The following is an 18,234-nucleotide window of genomic DNA, read 5'->3' as shown; positions in this document are numbered from 1 at the left end:
CGGTTGCTTTTGTCCAGTCAACTCAGATTATTCTCTCGGGGCTCACACCTCCCACTCTCCCTCTGTGTCACTGTTGTGACTGATGTCTTTTCCATCCTGCTGCCTTCTCTCAATTAAAAGGGAAAAAACCTCCAATTCCTTTGACCTTTACCTTGACTGGGCTGTTTCCACTAAACACACATGAAAACACACAGCCCTGACACGGCTGCTCTCTCTCCTATTTTAGTCAAATCTCCCTCTGTGTCCTTCCTTTCTTCCAGTCTTTTAAAGGTATGCCCGGCTTTCTGCTCAGATAGCACCGTGCACTCTTATATAAGCAGGAGGTTTGCACGTTTGATGGCTTATAGGGAACAAATTGCATTGGTAGCTGAGTAATGCTGATATTACACTGATACATCCTTAGATATACGAGTTTGCAAAGGGTTCCTCCTAAAGGTCTGAGGATCTACCTACAACCACGTTCTACTGAAGGACATTGGCGATGTTGAATCCTGGGAAAAAAAGGCTGGAGTTTCATGTGTGGGTGGGTGTCAGTCGAGATCTCGTTGTCCTTTGGATTACACCACAGCAGTATAATCTCTTCAGTTCAGCTCGTCCTTCCCCAAGGGACCGCTACCCTAGCCTTTACAACAGGTAGCTCCACCCAAGTGACTCACCCTTAAAGTCTAAACCTGCATAATCTCCATAAGAAACTATATAAAGAACATTTTTAAGCATCCTGTAGAAGAAAAACTGAGATTTGAAGAGTCTGGGGTTTCGTCTGTACTTCCAAGTTCATGGATGGGACACGGAATTTTAGCTTATGGCCTTTATCAGTATACCAGTTTATATAAGTTTATTTTAACACTCATTTAGCTTTTCTAGACTCAACCCTGCTCTCCTTACATTGAACTAGGTGAGGGCTTTTATTGTGGAAAGGTGTATCATTTATGTTTCTTTATGGGGTTTCCCCACTTTTCCAGGACTGTGTGCCAGTGGAGGCTCTAAACAGGTTGGTTCTTTTCCACTGTTCCCATTATTAGGCACTCTCATTCCTACTGCTTTTGTTGGACTTTCAGTTTTTCTCTGTTGTTTGCAGATGGCTTATGAGTCACTTATAGCAGGAAGTGGGCTGTGACCTCGTTATCCATCATTGTTCCAAGACTTTTAAATAAATGTGTGAGTCATCGAATGCAAATTGTTAATTATAGCATGTATTATTATTATCATTGTATTATTAATGAATGTCTTTTAGAGTAAAACCTTTTTGGGTAGAAAGCTCAGAGAAAAGATGGAAATGTAGCTCTAGTGAAATTCATTCATCAGCCACTTTGTTAGAGAAAATATGCCGTGAGCGGCAGTTTTCTGAGGCAAAATGCTTTTTTGACGTCAGAGAATAACCAGGGACCTTCGAGCTGATAGGAAGAAAATATGACGCATCATGTCATAAAGCTCATATCTCAAACTGGTGTCTTGAACAGTACATTGAGTTCAATGTATACAAATGGACTCCACAGTCACCAGATCTCAATCCAATATAGCACCTTTGTGGAACAGGAGATTGACATCATGGATGTGCAGCCAACAAACCTGCAGCATGTGAGATACAATCACGTCAGCATGGACCAAAATCTCACATTTTGAATCTCTCGTGAAGAATTAAAGCAGCTCTGAAAAGCAAAAGTGGGGGTGGTGCAGGTACACACATCTATCTTATAAAGTTTGTTACTCTGAGTTTGTAATAAAGATGCTTAAAAAGAGCCAAAAACTGTAACACAAGTATAAAATTAAATGGTTTCACTTTTTTATGCAACATATTTCAAGTGTGTTAATTTCTTGGTTACCAGTGATTATACTGCAAATGGTTTTGTGTCCATGAGGATACAACCTACTATAACTCACATTTTTGTGTAAAGAGTAAGGAGTGTTGGATAGTACTGCCAGAGACGGGACCGAGTGTAACTTTTCACATTTCCTTTGTGTTATGTTTCCTCTAAAAAGGTTGACAAAAGGTTGGAGCAGAAACCACAAAGGGTTCTCCTATGGGAGCAGGTGGTAGGACTGTGTGCTTCCAGTTTGCACCATTATTTCTAAGAGTGTGGCGATCCTTAAATAGCCTTAAATCGCTCTCTCTCTCTCCAGTCTCTTTTTTGCAGGACTTTGCAGGACAGTTTAATCAGCAAATTCCATTAAAGGACAAAATCAGCAATGAGTGCAGAACATAAACATCAGTGTTTTATAGACTTTTATTCCAACTTTGACCAGCCGCTTCTTCAGACAAAGCCAAAGTGTAACAGGCTGAACATGTAAAACAAACATTTCATCAGTGAGTCATTATTTCCAGGACATCATCAAAACTCATCGAGGTTGCTTCTGGTGTCCCGTAGCTTTGTGAGGGACATCAGCACCTCCTCTGTCGGCCTCCTGCCCAGCTGTTTACCCCCTCTGCTCCTCACGTTCACTGTTCCGCTCTCACGCTCCTTATCGCCCACCACTGCACAGAAACACACACAAAAGACGGTCAAATATGTCAACAGTACTGAAAAACAGTCACAGTCTTTAGTATTTTAAGTAGCCTCTTAGTTATTCATCTTTACCAAATATGTAGTTATACTGGGCGAGCTGAGCAGAGCGGATCTTCTTATTTAAGGTGGCTCCCTCATCGTCATTCAGATCTGCCATAAAGCCAGCTTCATGGAACTGCTGGACCACCTTAACAGGATAGAGAGAGGGATTCATTCTTTTAAGACTGTATCTGTAATCTACCTCTTATATTAAAGAACACATTAATCATGGTAGGATGAAAGTTCACTTTGTCTGCTTATGCACCCGAAGCAAGTTTCCATCAGACACTAACCTGCCTGCCGTACGACTCATTGTTGCCCCCCACAGGAATAACTGCGACCTGAGCCGGAGACAGCCACAGAGGCCTGGGTGAGGCACAGAGAGGGGTGACAGGTTAGCGTACAGCTACAGGTCAATAATCCCACTAACAGGGTATAATCAGATTTTGTGTATTATCATCATCTTCTCACCATTTCCCTCCAAAGTTTTCAGCCAGTATGGCGATCATCCTCTCCAGCGATCCCAGCACTGCTCTGTGGATCATTACTGGTCTGTGCAACTGTCCGTCTCGTCTGTGAGAAAGGTTACAAAAAAAGAGATCAGGAGGTGGTGCAGTGTGGCAAAGCTACAGACACAAATACTCTTCTTGACAGTATTGTGAACTTCACATTATACTGAAGTGAAGTAGCTGAGTGGAAGTAAATATGCAGATCTGTTGCTTATTTCTAATCTACTTTTCCTATAAACTGTGCTACATTGGGACACATATCTATGTTTGAACATATTATCTAATCAGATTATAATCAGAAACACTTCAGTAGATGTGGACCAAAAGAAGTAAGGCAGACTAGTTGAGGGCAAACAGAAAATTCGACACGCTTGAGCTGATAAATCCAATAAAGGGCTAATGTTTCATCATCAAATTAGCTCCCCAAGTTAGACTTGTGCAATCTTATCCCGAGTAATTACTGGATACATATACACGAAGATGCATTCTCAACAAAAAGAAGTGACCAACTGTAACGGAGCAGTGGTTTAAATCAGTGCAGATGCAGGAATGTTAAAGAGATTGAATGCCAACTACTGAAATTTATGACTGACTCACCCGACGTACTGAAGGTCAAATCTGATTGGCAGCTGGAAGTCCAGCTGGATCGTGGCACACTGGTGCTGTCTGCCAATAGCATCTTTGATCTGGATGTCAATCTGATGAAACATGAAGGCGTGTGTTATTACTGGGCTTCACTTTTCCCTTCCAGTTTAGCGCTCTGAGACAAAGTACCTTTTTGTGCACTGAATCATTAGAAATGGGTTTCTGAGAAGCTGATTAGCTGCTTAGATTGTGGTTTAAAAATCCTGGATAGCATTTAAGCTCAACCTGACTTCACCCATCGCCTCCTCTCAGTGCTTCCACATGAGCACGCTGACGTTTCTGAGGCTGACTTCTTCTTGGAAAGATAAACTAAGTCTCCTCAACCCCTCCCCCCCAAAAAACAAAGGTCATTGCTGCACTGTAGTTTCAATTTTATTTAAAAATAAACAAAAACAAACAAACAAATAAAAATACACACACACACACACACACACACACACACACACACACAAATATTCTGTGAACTGCAATAATTAGTGTCCTTAGTTTCTCTGTGCAGAGCCGAAGCAGAACAAAGATGTCTTTAATCTGCGTTGCAACATGACTAAATCCCTTTTAGAGGAATTAGAATCATTAAATCTAATTGTATTATTGTGAAAACTTGAGAAGTGCACTTGTTTGTTGTTCTCCCAAGATTTCAGAGATAATGAAGAGAAAATGAAAGCTTGGCTCTGTATCAAAGGGAAAAAGATCTACCTACCAGCACCTCTAAAGCCGATGAACACATTGTTACAGGCTTGTGAGAAACAAAGGTTTCACTGGACTGCTGTGGAAAAAACTGAGTGCAGCCCAGTATTCAGTAGCTTGTAGAGCAACAACTGTAGAGTCCTAGCCCACTCTTCTTTACACTGATTTTAATCAGGTTGAGGTCTGGACTTTAACTGGGCTGTTGTAGATTTGCTGCTGTGCATTAAGTTGTTGTCCCATTGCATCTGCTCATCTCAAGAAGGGGCCCAGGCCCTGGGGCCCCAGAACAATCCCAAATCATCACCCCTCCACCACCGTGCTTGACAGAGGTGTTTGTGCTGATATGCTGCGTTCGGTATTTTGCAAATGTGCTGCCGTGCATTATGACCAAACATCTCCACTTTGGATTCTTCTGTCTAAAGGACATTGTTACAGAGGTCTCTGGTTTATTCAGAACTTTGCAAACCTAAGCAGTGCTTTTACATTCTTTTTAGACAGAAGAGGCTTTCTCCTGGCAACTCTTCTAAACAAGTCATACATGTTCAGTCTTTTTATAACTGTACTGTCACAACTTTTAACATTTAACAGGCTAGCCGAGGACTGTAGAGTCTGAGATGTAGACCTTGGGTTTTTCTGAACATTGCATGGACTGACCCTGGGGTGAATTTCCTGGGACGTTCACTCCTGGGAATATTGTGGCATTGTGTTAAATAGTTAAGACTTGGAAGTTGCTATACCTGATAAAGAATTTTCCCACATGGAGACCACCCTAAAACCATAATGTACCATTTCTTGGCTTGCTTTAGAGGTGCTGGTAGCTGTCCCAAAAGTAGCTGCTTCCACCATTTCTGAGTCAATATGCTAAGCTAATCAGCTCTCCTGGTAAATCAAATAATCCTATCATTAATACTGCTTCAACATAAAAACCCCCCCCCAAACAAACACACACACACACACACACACACACACACACACACACACACACACACACACTCCCTTAAAGTTTTTTACATTAAGGAGGAACAGAGGGACTAAACTGATGTCACAATGGTTTGGTGTAAACAAACGGTGATAAACAACATTTACTCCTGAGTCCATTAAGTGCAAGTCTTCCTTCTCACTGACCTTTGGTCCGTAGAAGGCTCCGTCTCCTGGGTTTAATTCCCAGCGTTCACCAAACTGCTGCAGACTCCTCTCTAACTGCTTCTCTCACACACACACACACCAAAGACCACAGTAAGCAAGTAGTTGCATGACAGAATATAAGTACATTAAAGCACATTATGATCGCCGTGTCTGTGTTTGAACTGTGCAGGCTCAGAACTGTTATGTTAAATTACACTCAATTGAATCAGCTTAGAATGCTGCTGTGCCCATTTAAAAGGTGCTCAGGGGATTTGGAGATATACATCTACCCAACAGCCTGACGCAAAGCAGCTCTCGACTGGAAAGTACCACTTACATAACTGATAGGTTAAGTGGAAATGCCTCCCCCCTGGCTGCCACTCAAGAGTACACATATATACACACACGTTGAACAGCTGTGTCTGTCTAGGACTGCTTTTAGCACACAATATGATGGAGAGTGTGTCAACGTGTCTGTTTACCTGCTCAGCGGTGTCCCACTGTTCAGGCTCCCCCAGGCACGGTGTAGGTCGTGTAGACAGCAGGCAGTGAAAGGAAAACCCAAACACTTGATAGACGCTCCTCACAAAGTCCAAACAAGTCACAATCTCTTCTTCCAGCTGGGAAAAAAGAAAGAAAAGTCAGGAAGAGGTCGACATGAGGACATAATAATAACAGAAAAGTGTACACAGCTGAGAGACCAACAAGAACTGAGCGCGTAAAAATCAAACCAAGATCGAATTTCTCAGGCTGACATAGTGGTGATGATCATGTGACCACCGTCTCTGAATTAACAAGGTGCAAACAGAAAGGCTGAAAGAACCGTATCATGGGAAGGCTGCAGGACTCCATGTAGGGGATCAGATTTACTGCAGAGCCACAAAGGCTTACATACGGAGGTGCAAAGTCTGAAAAGGACAAAGACCTTCATTCATCCAGGCTAAAGCTTCCTGGAATGTCTCAGGAGTCATTTACACAGCCCATCTAATCACTGAAATGCGGTTCCACGTGGGTCTCGTTTACAGCGTCTGTCCCACTTAAACATGCCATGGTTTAGAAACAAGAGATCATCTGCCTGTTTGCGTACCTGTTCAGGTGTGCAAAATATGTGGGCGTCATCCTGGCAGAACCTGCGAACGCGAGTGAGACCTCCCAGAGCGCCGGAGAGCTCGTTACGATGCAGCGCCCCAAAGTCGGCCCATCGCAGAGGGAGCTCTCTCCACGAGCGAACGCGCTGCTCAAACATCAGGCTGAACACAACAAAGGAGAGTCAGTCTCTGCAAAGACACCTGAGCACAGGTAGGTAAGGTGTGTGTGTGTGTGTGTGTGTGTGTGTGTGTGTGTGTGTGTGTGTGTGTGTTTGTTCACCAGTGTGCAGGACAGTTCATGGGTTTGAGAGCGTAGGTCTGAGAGCCCTCTGATTTCACAGTGAACATGTTCTCGCTGTAGTGCTCCCAGTGGCCCGAGCGCTCCCATAACGCAGTGCTGTACAGTGTTGGGGTCACGACCTCAGTGAAGCCTCGCCTTCGGTATTCGCACTATGAGAGGTCAGGAAGGAAGGACTTGTGTGACAATGAGTGGAGGACAGGGTCAAATGGTCACAGGGTCAAACAGCATAGAGACTGAAGGCTAAAAAGGCTGACATCCTGACCACTGACATGAACACGTATGACCTCAGCATTACAATCAGCACAGCACATGTTGATGCGTGTTATTAAGTTTAAATGGACAATATTCAATAAATACACACACTCAATGAACAACTTCCTGCATAAGCGGCATTTTATCATTATATAAAACCAACTAAGGTCACAGTTGGATTTTGGATAATCAAATTAAAGCACGTGGGGGATTTTTCGGTTTTAGTTGCATAAGCAGTGCTGAAAAGGGCCGGAGCTCATTTAACAGGTTTTTTCTGCAAGCAGATAGTAAATTTGAACCGTCATACAGTTATTTCTTGATTTTTGATTAAACAACTTTTGATGTACAACAAACAGGCAAACTAGCTAGAGAAAAAACGTTTCCCGTGTAACGCTGTGTTCATTCTTTAAAGCCAAAACCAGGTAGTGAGAGGCCCAGGCCAAATGTGAATTAGGAGACAGGTTTGATGACATGTTTATCCACGACCCTTTGTTTCCGCTCACATAGTCCCTGAGCTATATTCATACAATTTCTTATCTGTAAACGCTTTCTACAGGTGTAACAAGGTTGTGATGGTGCAGTTCTAAGGGATTCAAATATAAGCTCAAACAAATAATACACCTTAATGAAGTCCGTGAGTGTGTTGTAGATGTGGGCTCCTTTAGGCAGAAAGAAACAACTTCCTGGACTGACTTCATTGAAGAAGAACAGCTCCTGGTCCTGTGTAAGAAAATGAAAAGGTTCTTATTTCACTTTTTAAGGTAGCATCATCTTCTGTACCCATGTACGGTTTCTGTCTTACCGTCCCGATACGTCTGTGGTCCCGCCTTCTCGCTTCCTCCTGCTCCCTCTCCCACTCCTCCTTCTCTTTCGCACCTGGAAAGGCCACACCTAACAGTCGTGTCAAACCCGAGGACTCTGTCTGATTGGCCAGGGTCACAGAGGACAGCTGGAATGGTACAGAGATGAAAAGTGGGGAGAAAATAATGGGTGAACATAGACGTGCAAAAGAGAAAGTTATGAGAGCGACAGCACGTCTGACGGATGGCCGTGTGTTTGTAAGAGCCCAGAACAGAAATCTGGCCTCTGACAAACACAACATCCTGCTGCTGATATTTCCAGGCCCTTTCTGTTGTGGAATCCCAGTCTGCCCAGTGACAGCTCGGTATGGAAACTTTCCTCTCTCCCTGGATCAATATGGATGAGGAAAATTCCACTCACACAGCATGTGTCCCATTTGACAGAGAGCCACGAAGGTCCAAATAAAACAGATTTTAACTGATGAGATGACACAGCCTCTTTCATTGTAGTCAAACTCTTGATTATATTGTTTGACTGTGAAAAATCATGATAGCACTGCCATATGAAATACAGTTTTCATAGGAATAGCCTCAATTCTTGAGTTAAGAAAAACAAAACAATAAAATACATGAACTGGCAGTGAAACACACAAAGAGACAACAGAAAGACGAGCAGAGGACAGAATGGATGCACAAACACAACCACATACCTGCAGCATCTTGAAGACTGTGAGGAGGCCTGTGTGTGGGAGGAGGGGGCCATTGCAGACACCTATAGTGTCTCCACACCTGAGCCACACAGAAAGGTTGAAACCAGTTAATTTACTGGTGAGTGTTTTAAATCACTGGCAGGTAAGTTTTCCTACGTGCCTGTATACTGTGACAGTGGCGCCATTCATCTGCTCTTCAGCAAACTGCGGCCTCAGCTTACTGCTCTGTAAGAAGAAAACACAGAAAACTGATTTTAAGTTCAACATGGACACAAGGACAGAAAAATATCACAGTTGGCCCCAAAACAGGAGTCACACTTAAACAGCGACTAACATAACTGCTATTCATATCCTATCAAAGGTTACTCAGATACGCTTCAAGCCAGCATGGCACAATGCTGCTACACCACCAGTGTTTTTTACAGTGGAAATAAATATTATATCAAATAACAAAACTTTCCTGCTTTCTGGCCTAATATAGGCTGATGTATTCAAAGTGTGAGGAAGGAGCTTGAACAGTTGTGCCACAGTGATTTGATAGTTAAGACTTACCTCCTCTACATAAAGAATTAAAGAAAGATGTGTCAACACTGAAAATGTAGCCTCGGCATGGCGAAAATGTCTATCATCAATATTATATTATTATATTATAACAAACAGAGCATGTTGCAGACCTGGAATAGCTCTTGGACCTCTTCTATGCTCAGCTCCAGTCTAGAGAGAGGAAGTTTGAGTGCTGCCGCCTCCTTACACCTCGCCTCCACATCACTCAGAGACAAAGAACTGTAGATGAAGTCACATTCAGGCAAAACTTCAGCTGCAGTTTAGTCAGAATCAGGAGCATGCGATACAGGTCAAGCAGCTGGCACGGGTTACATAAGGTGAAAAATGTGTCATTAAAGCAGCACATAATAATGAACAGCTATACACAGACACATGCATATAAATAAAAATGAGGAACTAATTAAATTCATGAATAAAAAAGATATACAATTTATTTTAAAAGGTCAGGATTTTTTTTTCTTTTAAACAAACAAAGCTGAAAAACTGAAATAACCACCATCATTAACTACCCCCACCTCTTTTGCGTTTGTGAGCACACAAAGATGAAGTTTTGACAGAGCTCATATCTGATAGACAACCTGGCAAAAATAATCACCTGTTGTCCAACAGGTAATCACAGAAAAGCCCGAACTCTGATGTTCCTTCTCTGCACACCTCAGCACCAAACATGCCCTCCAGGACTCCACCGAGGATGCATGCCCCTGTTCTCCAGGCTGCCTGTGAAATCAACGGTCGTAATGAGTGAGCGCCAAAGACATCTAGACGGTAATGTTGGGATGGTAGAGTAAAACAGCAAGGAAACACAAAGATGCTCTCATCCCACTACTGCTGGTCCCAGTTAAAGTGTTGTTTCAATTTTTGTTTGTCATGTTACATGGCATGTTAACATCTTTATTTTCTAACTTACGATGATGCTGAATGAGGTGAGAAAGAGAAAATGTTTTTTTTTTTAAAAAACCCTTCAAAACTCATCTTTCATCAACACCACACTTACAGGTCAAATAGGGAAGACCGCACATACTTAAAGGAAGTTAACAGAGGGGAACTGTGTAATTACCTGCTTTCCCTCAGTTGTATCAAACCCCAGAAGTTGTAGTTCACAGTCTGCCTCTAGGGGTCGTCCAAGCTCCCAGAGTTCCCCATTCACCTTACTCACCAGGGCTCCTTTCAATCTGAAACAACACGTGCAAAAGCACAGTTATATCACTACAGTTAAATGTATAAAACCAAACAGCATAAACTGGGTACTTACCTCACACTCCGAGCAACATAGAGCGGTGTGGTGACACCAGCTGTTCCCTTAACAATCCGGCCGTCAACCAGCCGGATACGGAGGGGCATTTCTGTCGCTTCAAAACGCTTCCCATTTTCACGTTTTTCCCTGAGAGCCTCAAAGATCTGCAGTCGTTCAGATAAGGCTGGAGATGCATTCACCTGTACAGCAAAAATAAAGCTTTGGTTTGAAATTACTTACAGAAGCAAAAGGACAACAGAACTAAAATCTGAAGATGACAGAAAACCAGTCAAATAAGAGCTGCAGAAATTAAGTGCATGTGCAGTAAAGCTAAGAGAGAGACAAGCATTTAGGATTTTAGCAACACAATAATATATTCTGAAATTATCTTACTGCCCTAACAGAATGAGTGACATAATGCAGACATATACACAGGCATAGCCCCTCAATTTGTTTACCTTACTATTTAGCGTACACTGCACAGACTCATCACTGATATGTATGGGATGGACTAAATATTTGAAACACCTGTCAGTTTAACGCAGTGAAGGCTTTTCTAAACCACCTGTAATAACACCTTAAGACGATTCTTCATCTATGAAGGGTATAAAGGGCTACTTTATGAGACTATGCAGGTATTGGCATGACATAATTAATGAACTGGAATGGATTTTAAACTTGTTCAATTAATTAATAAGCCATAATACCTTTAATCACCACGGTCCCAAGGTAAAAAATAAATAGAATTAACATTTTAGGAATAGCGTTACAGAAAACCCCCAAATTTTTTTACCCATGTATCATTAGATCAGTAGTTATTTTAGTTGGTTATAACAAAAACAAATTTAGTTAACTGACAGTAAACAAAAAACCTCTATAGACTTTTAGAAAAGACAAAAACTAACTTTGCTTGTTAGTTTTAGTTTTTAGTACTGAGCTGATTTGTCAACACAAAAAGCATCAGGACACTTTTTTTTAAAGTTTATTGTAAATGAGTCTTGTTTGTATTGTAATACTGGTTTGTCTAAATCTTGTGTCAGAAAAACATGATTATTATTATGATTATTAATAATAATCATAATAATAAAATAATAATAATAACAATGTTAACAAATATTTGTTATCAGCAAAAACTAAACTGAAAAATCCAATCGCGAAACTAACTGATAATAATTCAATATGAAATAAATATTTTTAAGTTGAATTAAAAACAAAGTTATAACTTTGCATTCAACACTATTTCCCATACATTAACAAACCGTGTATGGCTATCCAATAAAGCTAAAACATGAAACAAAATTACGATAAAACCGAATTAAAAGCACATTAATCTTAGCTACCACACGAGCATCAACAGCAGCTCACAACACTCACTGAAAACACAGTGCTGCTTGCTAACGTTAGCCTCACTCAGTGCACTGCTTTACCGCACCTTGCTGTACTTCCTCTGCGCGCAAAGGGTTGCACGAGCTGTCGAACGACAGGTAACAAGCCGAAGCAGCTGTGTCACCGCCATACCAAACACCCCTGCCTAAAACCACCGCTTCATTCACCATTACCACACATTACTGTCCCCTTCACTGCAAGCGGCCATAACACCGGAAAGCACGGGTTACTGACAGCAGCGTTGACGTAAAGGCTGAAAAGTTATGACGGAGCGCCGTCTCAGCGTGCGCGCTCCTGACGTCTACGCCAGGGCGCGCAATTAAACGCAGGCGAAATAGAAAGAGCGCGATGGGAGAAACAGCTCTAGCCGTCAAAAATAAAATTACGCACTGTCCGGTCAGGCACTTCAGACTGGAGTCACATACGCTGAAATTTACACGAAACAGCGCATGCGTCGACAGTTCTCGTTTGTGGAGAGCACTGCAAACCGGTGTTTGAGACCTTGCGTGCAAAACAAAGTAATTTCAGAGCAGCACCGACCTGCTGCATCATGACGGGCTCACAAGCTGAGCAGCAGAGTCGGTGCTCTTAGCTTCCCGAGCCTGCTGCAAGTGTGCGTCAGTTTAGTGCCCAAAGTACAAGTTTATTTTAAAACACGGAGGGAGGAAAGATGAATACAGTTTGACTTTCACCGAAAACCACATTCACTGCAGCTCTTATTAAAATAACGGACATATTTTAAACCCTGCCCTCTACAGACTCACTGTAAAAAGTTCTAAATAATTTTGATTATAAAAATATTCACTGGCCGTTTAATTTTGTGAACAGACTTAAAAAGCTGAGAATGGTAATAAACAAATCAACTGATTCTGGAAAAGGACGTCATTATATTTTGGATTTAGAAATTGTGGGTAAAACAACCCAACGGAGAGATGGAGCGGCTTTCTCAAGGACGACTTAAAGACTGCAGCAGCTGAAGTACTTCTGCTCTGCCGCTTGGGGGAGCTACAGCTCTATGAGAGAAATCTACTGGACTTTACAGTGTAAATACAGTGCATTCAGCTTTAAATTACCTCAGCAATTACTTGGTGACATCACCTTAATTAGTAGATTAAACCATCTTATAGTTAAGGCTTTAAAACTGTGTTTGGTTTAACATCATGTCCATGTTAAAATTAGGTCAAAGCCTTTTGCAATTAAAATGCTCCACATGCAACAAGTCTGTTGGCCTCTATAAGGGTCTAGTATTTTCCCTAACGGTTCAGATGTCTTAATTAGCACTGAAGACCCAACATTTCAGCTGTATGACATTTTAAAAGTGTTAGCAGCAGATTAACAGGAACAGAGGCCCTAAGGTGTAGCAGAAAATATCCACAAGAAGAATAAATTATCCTGCATCATGTTAAATTAAATAAATGTGAAAAATAATTATTTGCTGAACACTGTGCAGCCACTGTTTGGTCTTACTGTGTGCATATTAATTACACACTAGAGGTGAGTCATCACTCAGTCACAATGTCTCAAGTGAGCTCTGCAAATGTGGTCCAGAAATAGGTACAGGGTTTTTAAATGAACTCGAGTGTAAAGTGTGGCTTTCCAGCAACAGTGTGTGGTGTAGTGTGCAAGTTTTTTTTGTTTTTTTTAAACGGAATGACCCAACAACAAAAAATAGAGAAAACTGCAAATAGAGCAGACTGATTACAGTCCATAAAGCAAAAAAAAAAAAAAAAAAAAAAAAAAAAAGGATTTGCCAATATGTGAAGAAGGCTGGTTTAAGTCACTTCATGAAAGCACTGAAAATGTTACCCCTGTAATAGTTTTGATCCTTAAAAATAATATCATAAGATATATTTCCCCCCTTAAGTATGCATATATTCACTGTGACAAAATAAAAGCTGCAGAATGTGTGCATGTTCATCACACCAGAAAAGATTGGACACTCAAAGGCCGGTGATATAGCATCATTGATGAGAACAGCAGTGAAAGCAGTTCAACTTATATATATATATATATACTTATATACACACACACAAACAGGCTGGTCGTTTTGTCAGTCATTTTCAATTGGTCAAACCAAGTTATCTTAAGGTCACGAGGAAGGGACGAGAAGGTGTACTTGAAGATGTTTTACAATTATTCTGTGTGCAATGTGAACACTGCAAACTGATTATTAGCTGCTCCTACATGTGACTGTGAAGATAACAATTTACAGAGGGTGGTAACAGATGTATAAACATTCAGGAAAACACCAGTGTGCCAACGCTGTAGTGACAAATATGCTTTGTGGTTACATTTGGGTATATTTTTTAAACAACGTATTCAGAGGCTTTATGCAGGAAGGTTTTCAGCATATTGATAAAACTGTAATTTCAACTCAGCTTCAACACACACTTGAATCAAACACTAGAGATGTGAGACCACACTGCACCTCTGACTTGTAGAGGTAAACTACTACCAATGTTTGAGAGAGGTCAGCATTACGGAAACAATTCCTGGACAAGAGGGAGCATTAAGCCATCGTGCTAATCTTTTTCTTTGTTGTTATTTTACCTATTAAAAGTGGTGAGAGGTGCACAAGTGTTTTAGGGTGAAGCCCATGTGAGCACAAGGTAAGCACAGACGCTTGAAAGCAAAAGCATGAAATTAGCATGATAGAGAAAAGGGCCAAAAACAATTGGAAGTATTCAAATGAACCATTTTACATGCAATCCTAATTAGCTTAAACTCCATCTGTGGGTTCCTACAAATGGAAAAGCACCAAGTCTACCTAGCAAGAAAGCACAGCTGAAAAACAAAGGCTTTAAATGTTAATGTAATGGTAGCTGTGCAAATGCATGAGGACAATCTGAAAGGTAAAGTCAAACAGCGCAATTCAAGTGATGGATAGTGACCAAATAAAATACCTCCCCTCCAGTTGAATTGAAACTCTGGATTTTATTCAAGAGTACATATTGAAGCCTAGCAAGGGTGTGGTTCAAAGTCTAATACTCCCTCCCAACCCATCATCCACTACTGAGTATCTTCATGACTCAGTCTAACGTGAAGCGCGCACAGGCAGACATTTATATATTGGAAATAAAAATGCATAATTATCTTCAGCCTCCTCTTCTGTGCGGTGGTTTCGCAAAAGGAGGACATAAACACACGATAGGTACTGGAGAGAAAATCTTCAGGGCTAAAGCTTATCCAAGGCCTCGATCACAGTAAAGACGGGGTGCGTGAACAACGATCACTGTCCTCATGTACAGAAATAATAGCTTAAAAAAGAGAGGGGGGGGGGGGCTATGTCAACTCAGTCTTTATATTTACAAGCTTAGAAATATACAGTGAGAGTGGAAGGGTGGAAAAAGGTTGAGCAGAAGAATGTTATTTACAGCGGGTAGTCTGGAAATAAGTCTTAATCTCACCTGAAACACAAATCACTTCAAATCTCTCTCACACACACACACACACACTCTCATGGAAGAAGAGATTACTGTCATGACTTCAATCCCACATTTGTTTTTTACTTTGACATTTTTGGGAAATGCAGTAATTCTTATTCATCTGTTAAATATGATGCAGAAACAGACGAGCTTAGCCGAGTACAAAGACCGGAAGTACTGGCAAAACAGCTTGGATGTCTTGGAAAATTGTGACTTAGAGTTGTGCTGTTGCTGTAAAATTTATCTCAGAAGTCACTGCATGCTCATTATCCCCTGTAAAAGGTCCGTTTTGTATGGGTGAAACAAATTAGATATTTTTTCCTGGTCTGGCTTTCCAACTGTTTAGTTTTTATGTTAAGCGTCATCTACAGCATGCTGGAGATGAGTGGTATTGAGCTTCATTACAAAACAAAAAAGCCAATGAATGCATTTCCCAAAAAGCCAAATGACTGCCCCGTTTTTCCTCAGTATCATGAGACCCATCTTTCTTTTATCCAGCATCTCTCTATCCTTCTCAGATTATTTAAAAAAAAAAAAAAAAAAAAAAAAAAAAAAATCACACAGGAAAACTCTGAAGTCCCTTTCAGACATGCTCTCATTTTCAATTATCTCTTGTAACTTGTTGGCTTCATGTCTGAATAAGCATTCTAGTCACTTTTCTATAATTTTACTAAGTGGGATCCAGTACAGTGGTAATCTTCACAATCTCGCTATATAACATGGACACGGTATTTTAACTGGATTAACTCAGTTTCGAGCCTATGAAGGAGGGGCAGGAATGGCCATCACTTGCTACAGCACAGACATGGACATAAATATAAAGACCCCTATCTTAAGGAACAATGGCTAAGATAAGTAATCTTCACAAGTCTGTGGATAAGACTTCAATGGATGCACATAATAATCCAGTATGGCAATTCCCATGTAGCTCATGGTTATGTCTGAATGAAGCCATGAGGAACATCTACATTTAAAAAAAAAAAAAAAAAAAAGCTACCAATGTCTGAATGACAGAATGCCGTCACTGTAACAGACGAACGAAGCCACCAATGTTAAGCACAGCATGTCTGAAAGGGCTGAAATGTAGTGAAGTTTAATTTTTCTTGAACTATTTTGCATTTTCTTCTTACAGGTATGCAATTCCTGCAACAGAGCGAATGAAACTTGTGCATGAAGAATTGTTGTGGGGGAAAAAGAAAAAAAGATTATTGGTTGTTACACAAAAATCTGCACTATGAAACTGATAACCTCTTAGCTTTACTGTACAGTGTTAGATGACTGGCTACCTGGCTGAAGCAAGACAATTTAAATCAGCTATTTACACACAACCTAAGGTAGTTTTAATTCAAGCTAATTAACAGAGTAAAGATATCTGGGCTCATACCAGCAGGGCTAACACACACACTGCACTGCTAGATGTGTGGCTTGCACTTCTCATTCAGCTTGTCGCAGATGACCACTTCAGTAGCGTGGGGGTAGGAAAGGCCTCTTCTGTGCATGCAAGGGACCACCTGTGAACGGAGGCCCGGGACGCTTGCCCCCACGAAACCCCCCTATGGGGAGATCTTGATTATGCTGCTGAGGGTTTCGGCCTCGCAGCAGGGATCTCTGTGAGATGGGAACGGAGAGGATTGGAGGCCGAGGAGTAGGCAAGGTGAGGAGGGGAACAGGGTTAGGGTTTTGGTTGCGGGGCTGACCTGGAGGACTAGCAGGAGGTTTCTGGAGAGGAAGGGCAGCGGACTGGGTAAGTGAGCGAGAAGGAGCAGTGTCAACTGCAGGGGAATTAGGTGTGGAGGGTGAGGTTGCAGATGATGTGGGAGAGGGAGACGGGGATGGAAGAGGTAGATTCAGAGGCTCCTTCACTCTACCCAATAAAGGTGGAGGAACACCAGGGGTACCTGGACGGTGGAGGGGGGGTGCATGGCAGAGAACAAAGGGCTCTTTTACTGTGCCGGGGCGGGGAAGCTTAGGGGGCTCGCCTAGCAACGATGACATGAGGGGTGGGGGGGCCACTTTGCCTCCTCTTGGCCCTACTCCACCTCTCTCTGCAGCTTCAGGTCTGACTGAGGGAGGAAGTGGCAGAGGCCGGTCAGCAGGGACCATCACCCCTCCTACCATGACTGCAGTGGGTACAGCAGGGTGAGTAGGTGGAGGGGAATGGCGCTGTGGTATTGGGGGTGGAGGGGGTCTAGGGATTGCTGGAGGTGTGCTGAAGAAGGGAGATGTAGGAGGACGAACTTGGTGGAGATGTGATGGAGGAGGAGTCTGGATGTTGTCTGTGTGGTAAGGCAACTGATACTGAGTTTGAGGAAGATGAGGAAGGGGAGGAGGAGGGTGAAGATGTGGGGGGATTAGGAGATGTGGGGGAGGATGAGGCATAGAGGGGGTCATGTCCTCGGTGCCCCCTGGGCCAATGTTAAGAGGAGGGGGGACAAGTTGTGGTGAGGGAGGCTGAGCTTCCAGGTATCCTTCCTCTTCATACCACATGGCTCCTCCTGGTCGACTTCCAGCTCCTCCGCCCCGTCGAGAGCCTCGACCAATCACGCGTATGCTCTCTACTGTCTTTATGCGCTCTCCAGTGAGTGGTCTATTAGAGTAGCCTAGAGTTTGAATGGGTGCCCCTTCGGTGCAGGGTGACACGAGTGTCTCAATACGATGGTACTGGCCCTCCTTCCCATCTCCACTTGGAGACATTTGACCTTTTAACTTGTCTTCTTTTTTTCCACACTGACCTCCTTCATCTGAACCAATGCTTGCCTTACGAGAGCCGGCACAGGGCCTCCTCTCTCCCATTGCTCTGTTGTTTCCCATCATTCTTAACTGACTTTGCTGTTCATCCTTCTTACCCTTCATGTCATTACTAGGAGAAGAGGAGACCAGCTTCCTCACATGCATCACTTCATCGTCTTTTAATTTTGTGCCGCTCTTTCTTCCAGCGCCATATCGGGAGGTGGGTAGGAAGTCT

The 18,234-nt window shown here is 42.3% G+C and overlaps 1 protein-coding gene across 2 annotated transcripts; it reads right to left on the bottom strand.

Annotated features, from left to right (window-relative positions):
* Window positions 1–2,207: 2,207 nt before the first annotated feature.
* tars2 (threonyl-tRNA synthetase 2, mitochondrial) lies at window positions 2,208–16,853 on the bottom strand. Of its 2 annotated transcripts, none has more exons than XM_013274809.3 (18): window positions 16,654–16,853; window positions 10,477–10,658; window positions 10,282–10,396; window positions 9,820–9,941; window positions 9,335–9,443; window positions 8,821–8,885; window positions 8,661–8,739; window positions 7,953–8,099; window positions 7,772–7,870; window positions 6,878–7,047; window positions 6,597–6,759; window positions 5,992–6,129; window positions 5,510–5,587; window positions 3,650–3,750; window positions 3,015–3,116; window positions 2,837–2,909; window positions 2,577–2,691; window positions 2,208–2,473 (listed from the first exon to the last, which is right to left on the bottom strand). In XM_013274809.3, exons 1-18 carry the CDS (start codon window positions 16,705–16,707, stop codon window positions 2,331–2,333), a joined length of 2,055 nt encoding a protein of 684 aa, XP_013130263.1. In that variant the 5' UTR covers window positions 16,708–16,853; the 3' UTR covers window positions 2,208–2,330. The 2 variants fall into 2 exon arrangements, with proteins under 2 accessions (XP_013130263.1, XP_013130262.1); XM_013274808.3 differs by lacking the exon at window positions 16,654–16,853 and adding an exon at window positions 11,891–12,343.
* Between the last annotated feature and the right edge of the window lie 1,381 nt (window positions 16,854–18,234).

The sequence above is a fragment of the Oreochromis niloticus genome, linkage group LG11 (genome assembly GCF_001858045.2).
Source record: "Oreochromis niloticus isolate F11D_XX linkage group LG11, O_niloticus_UMD_NMBU, whole genome shotgun sequence".
In the NCBI taxonomy this organism is placed as follows: domain Eukaryota; kingdom Metazoa; phylum Chordata; class Actinopteri; order Cichliformes; family Cichlidae; genus Oreochromis; species Oreochromis niloticus.
This window is presented reverse-complemented; position numbering and strand designations above follow the sequence as displayed.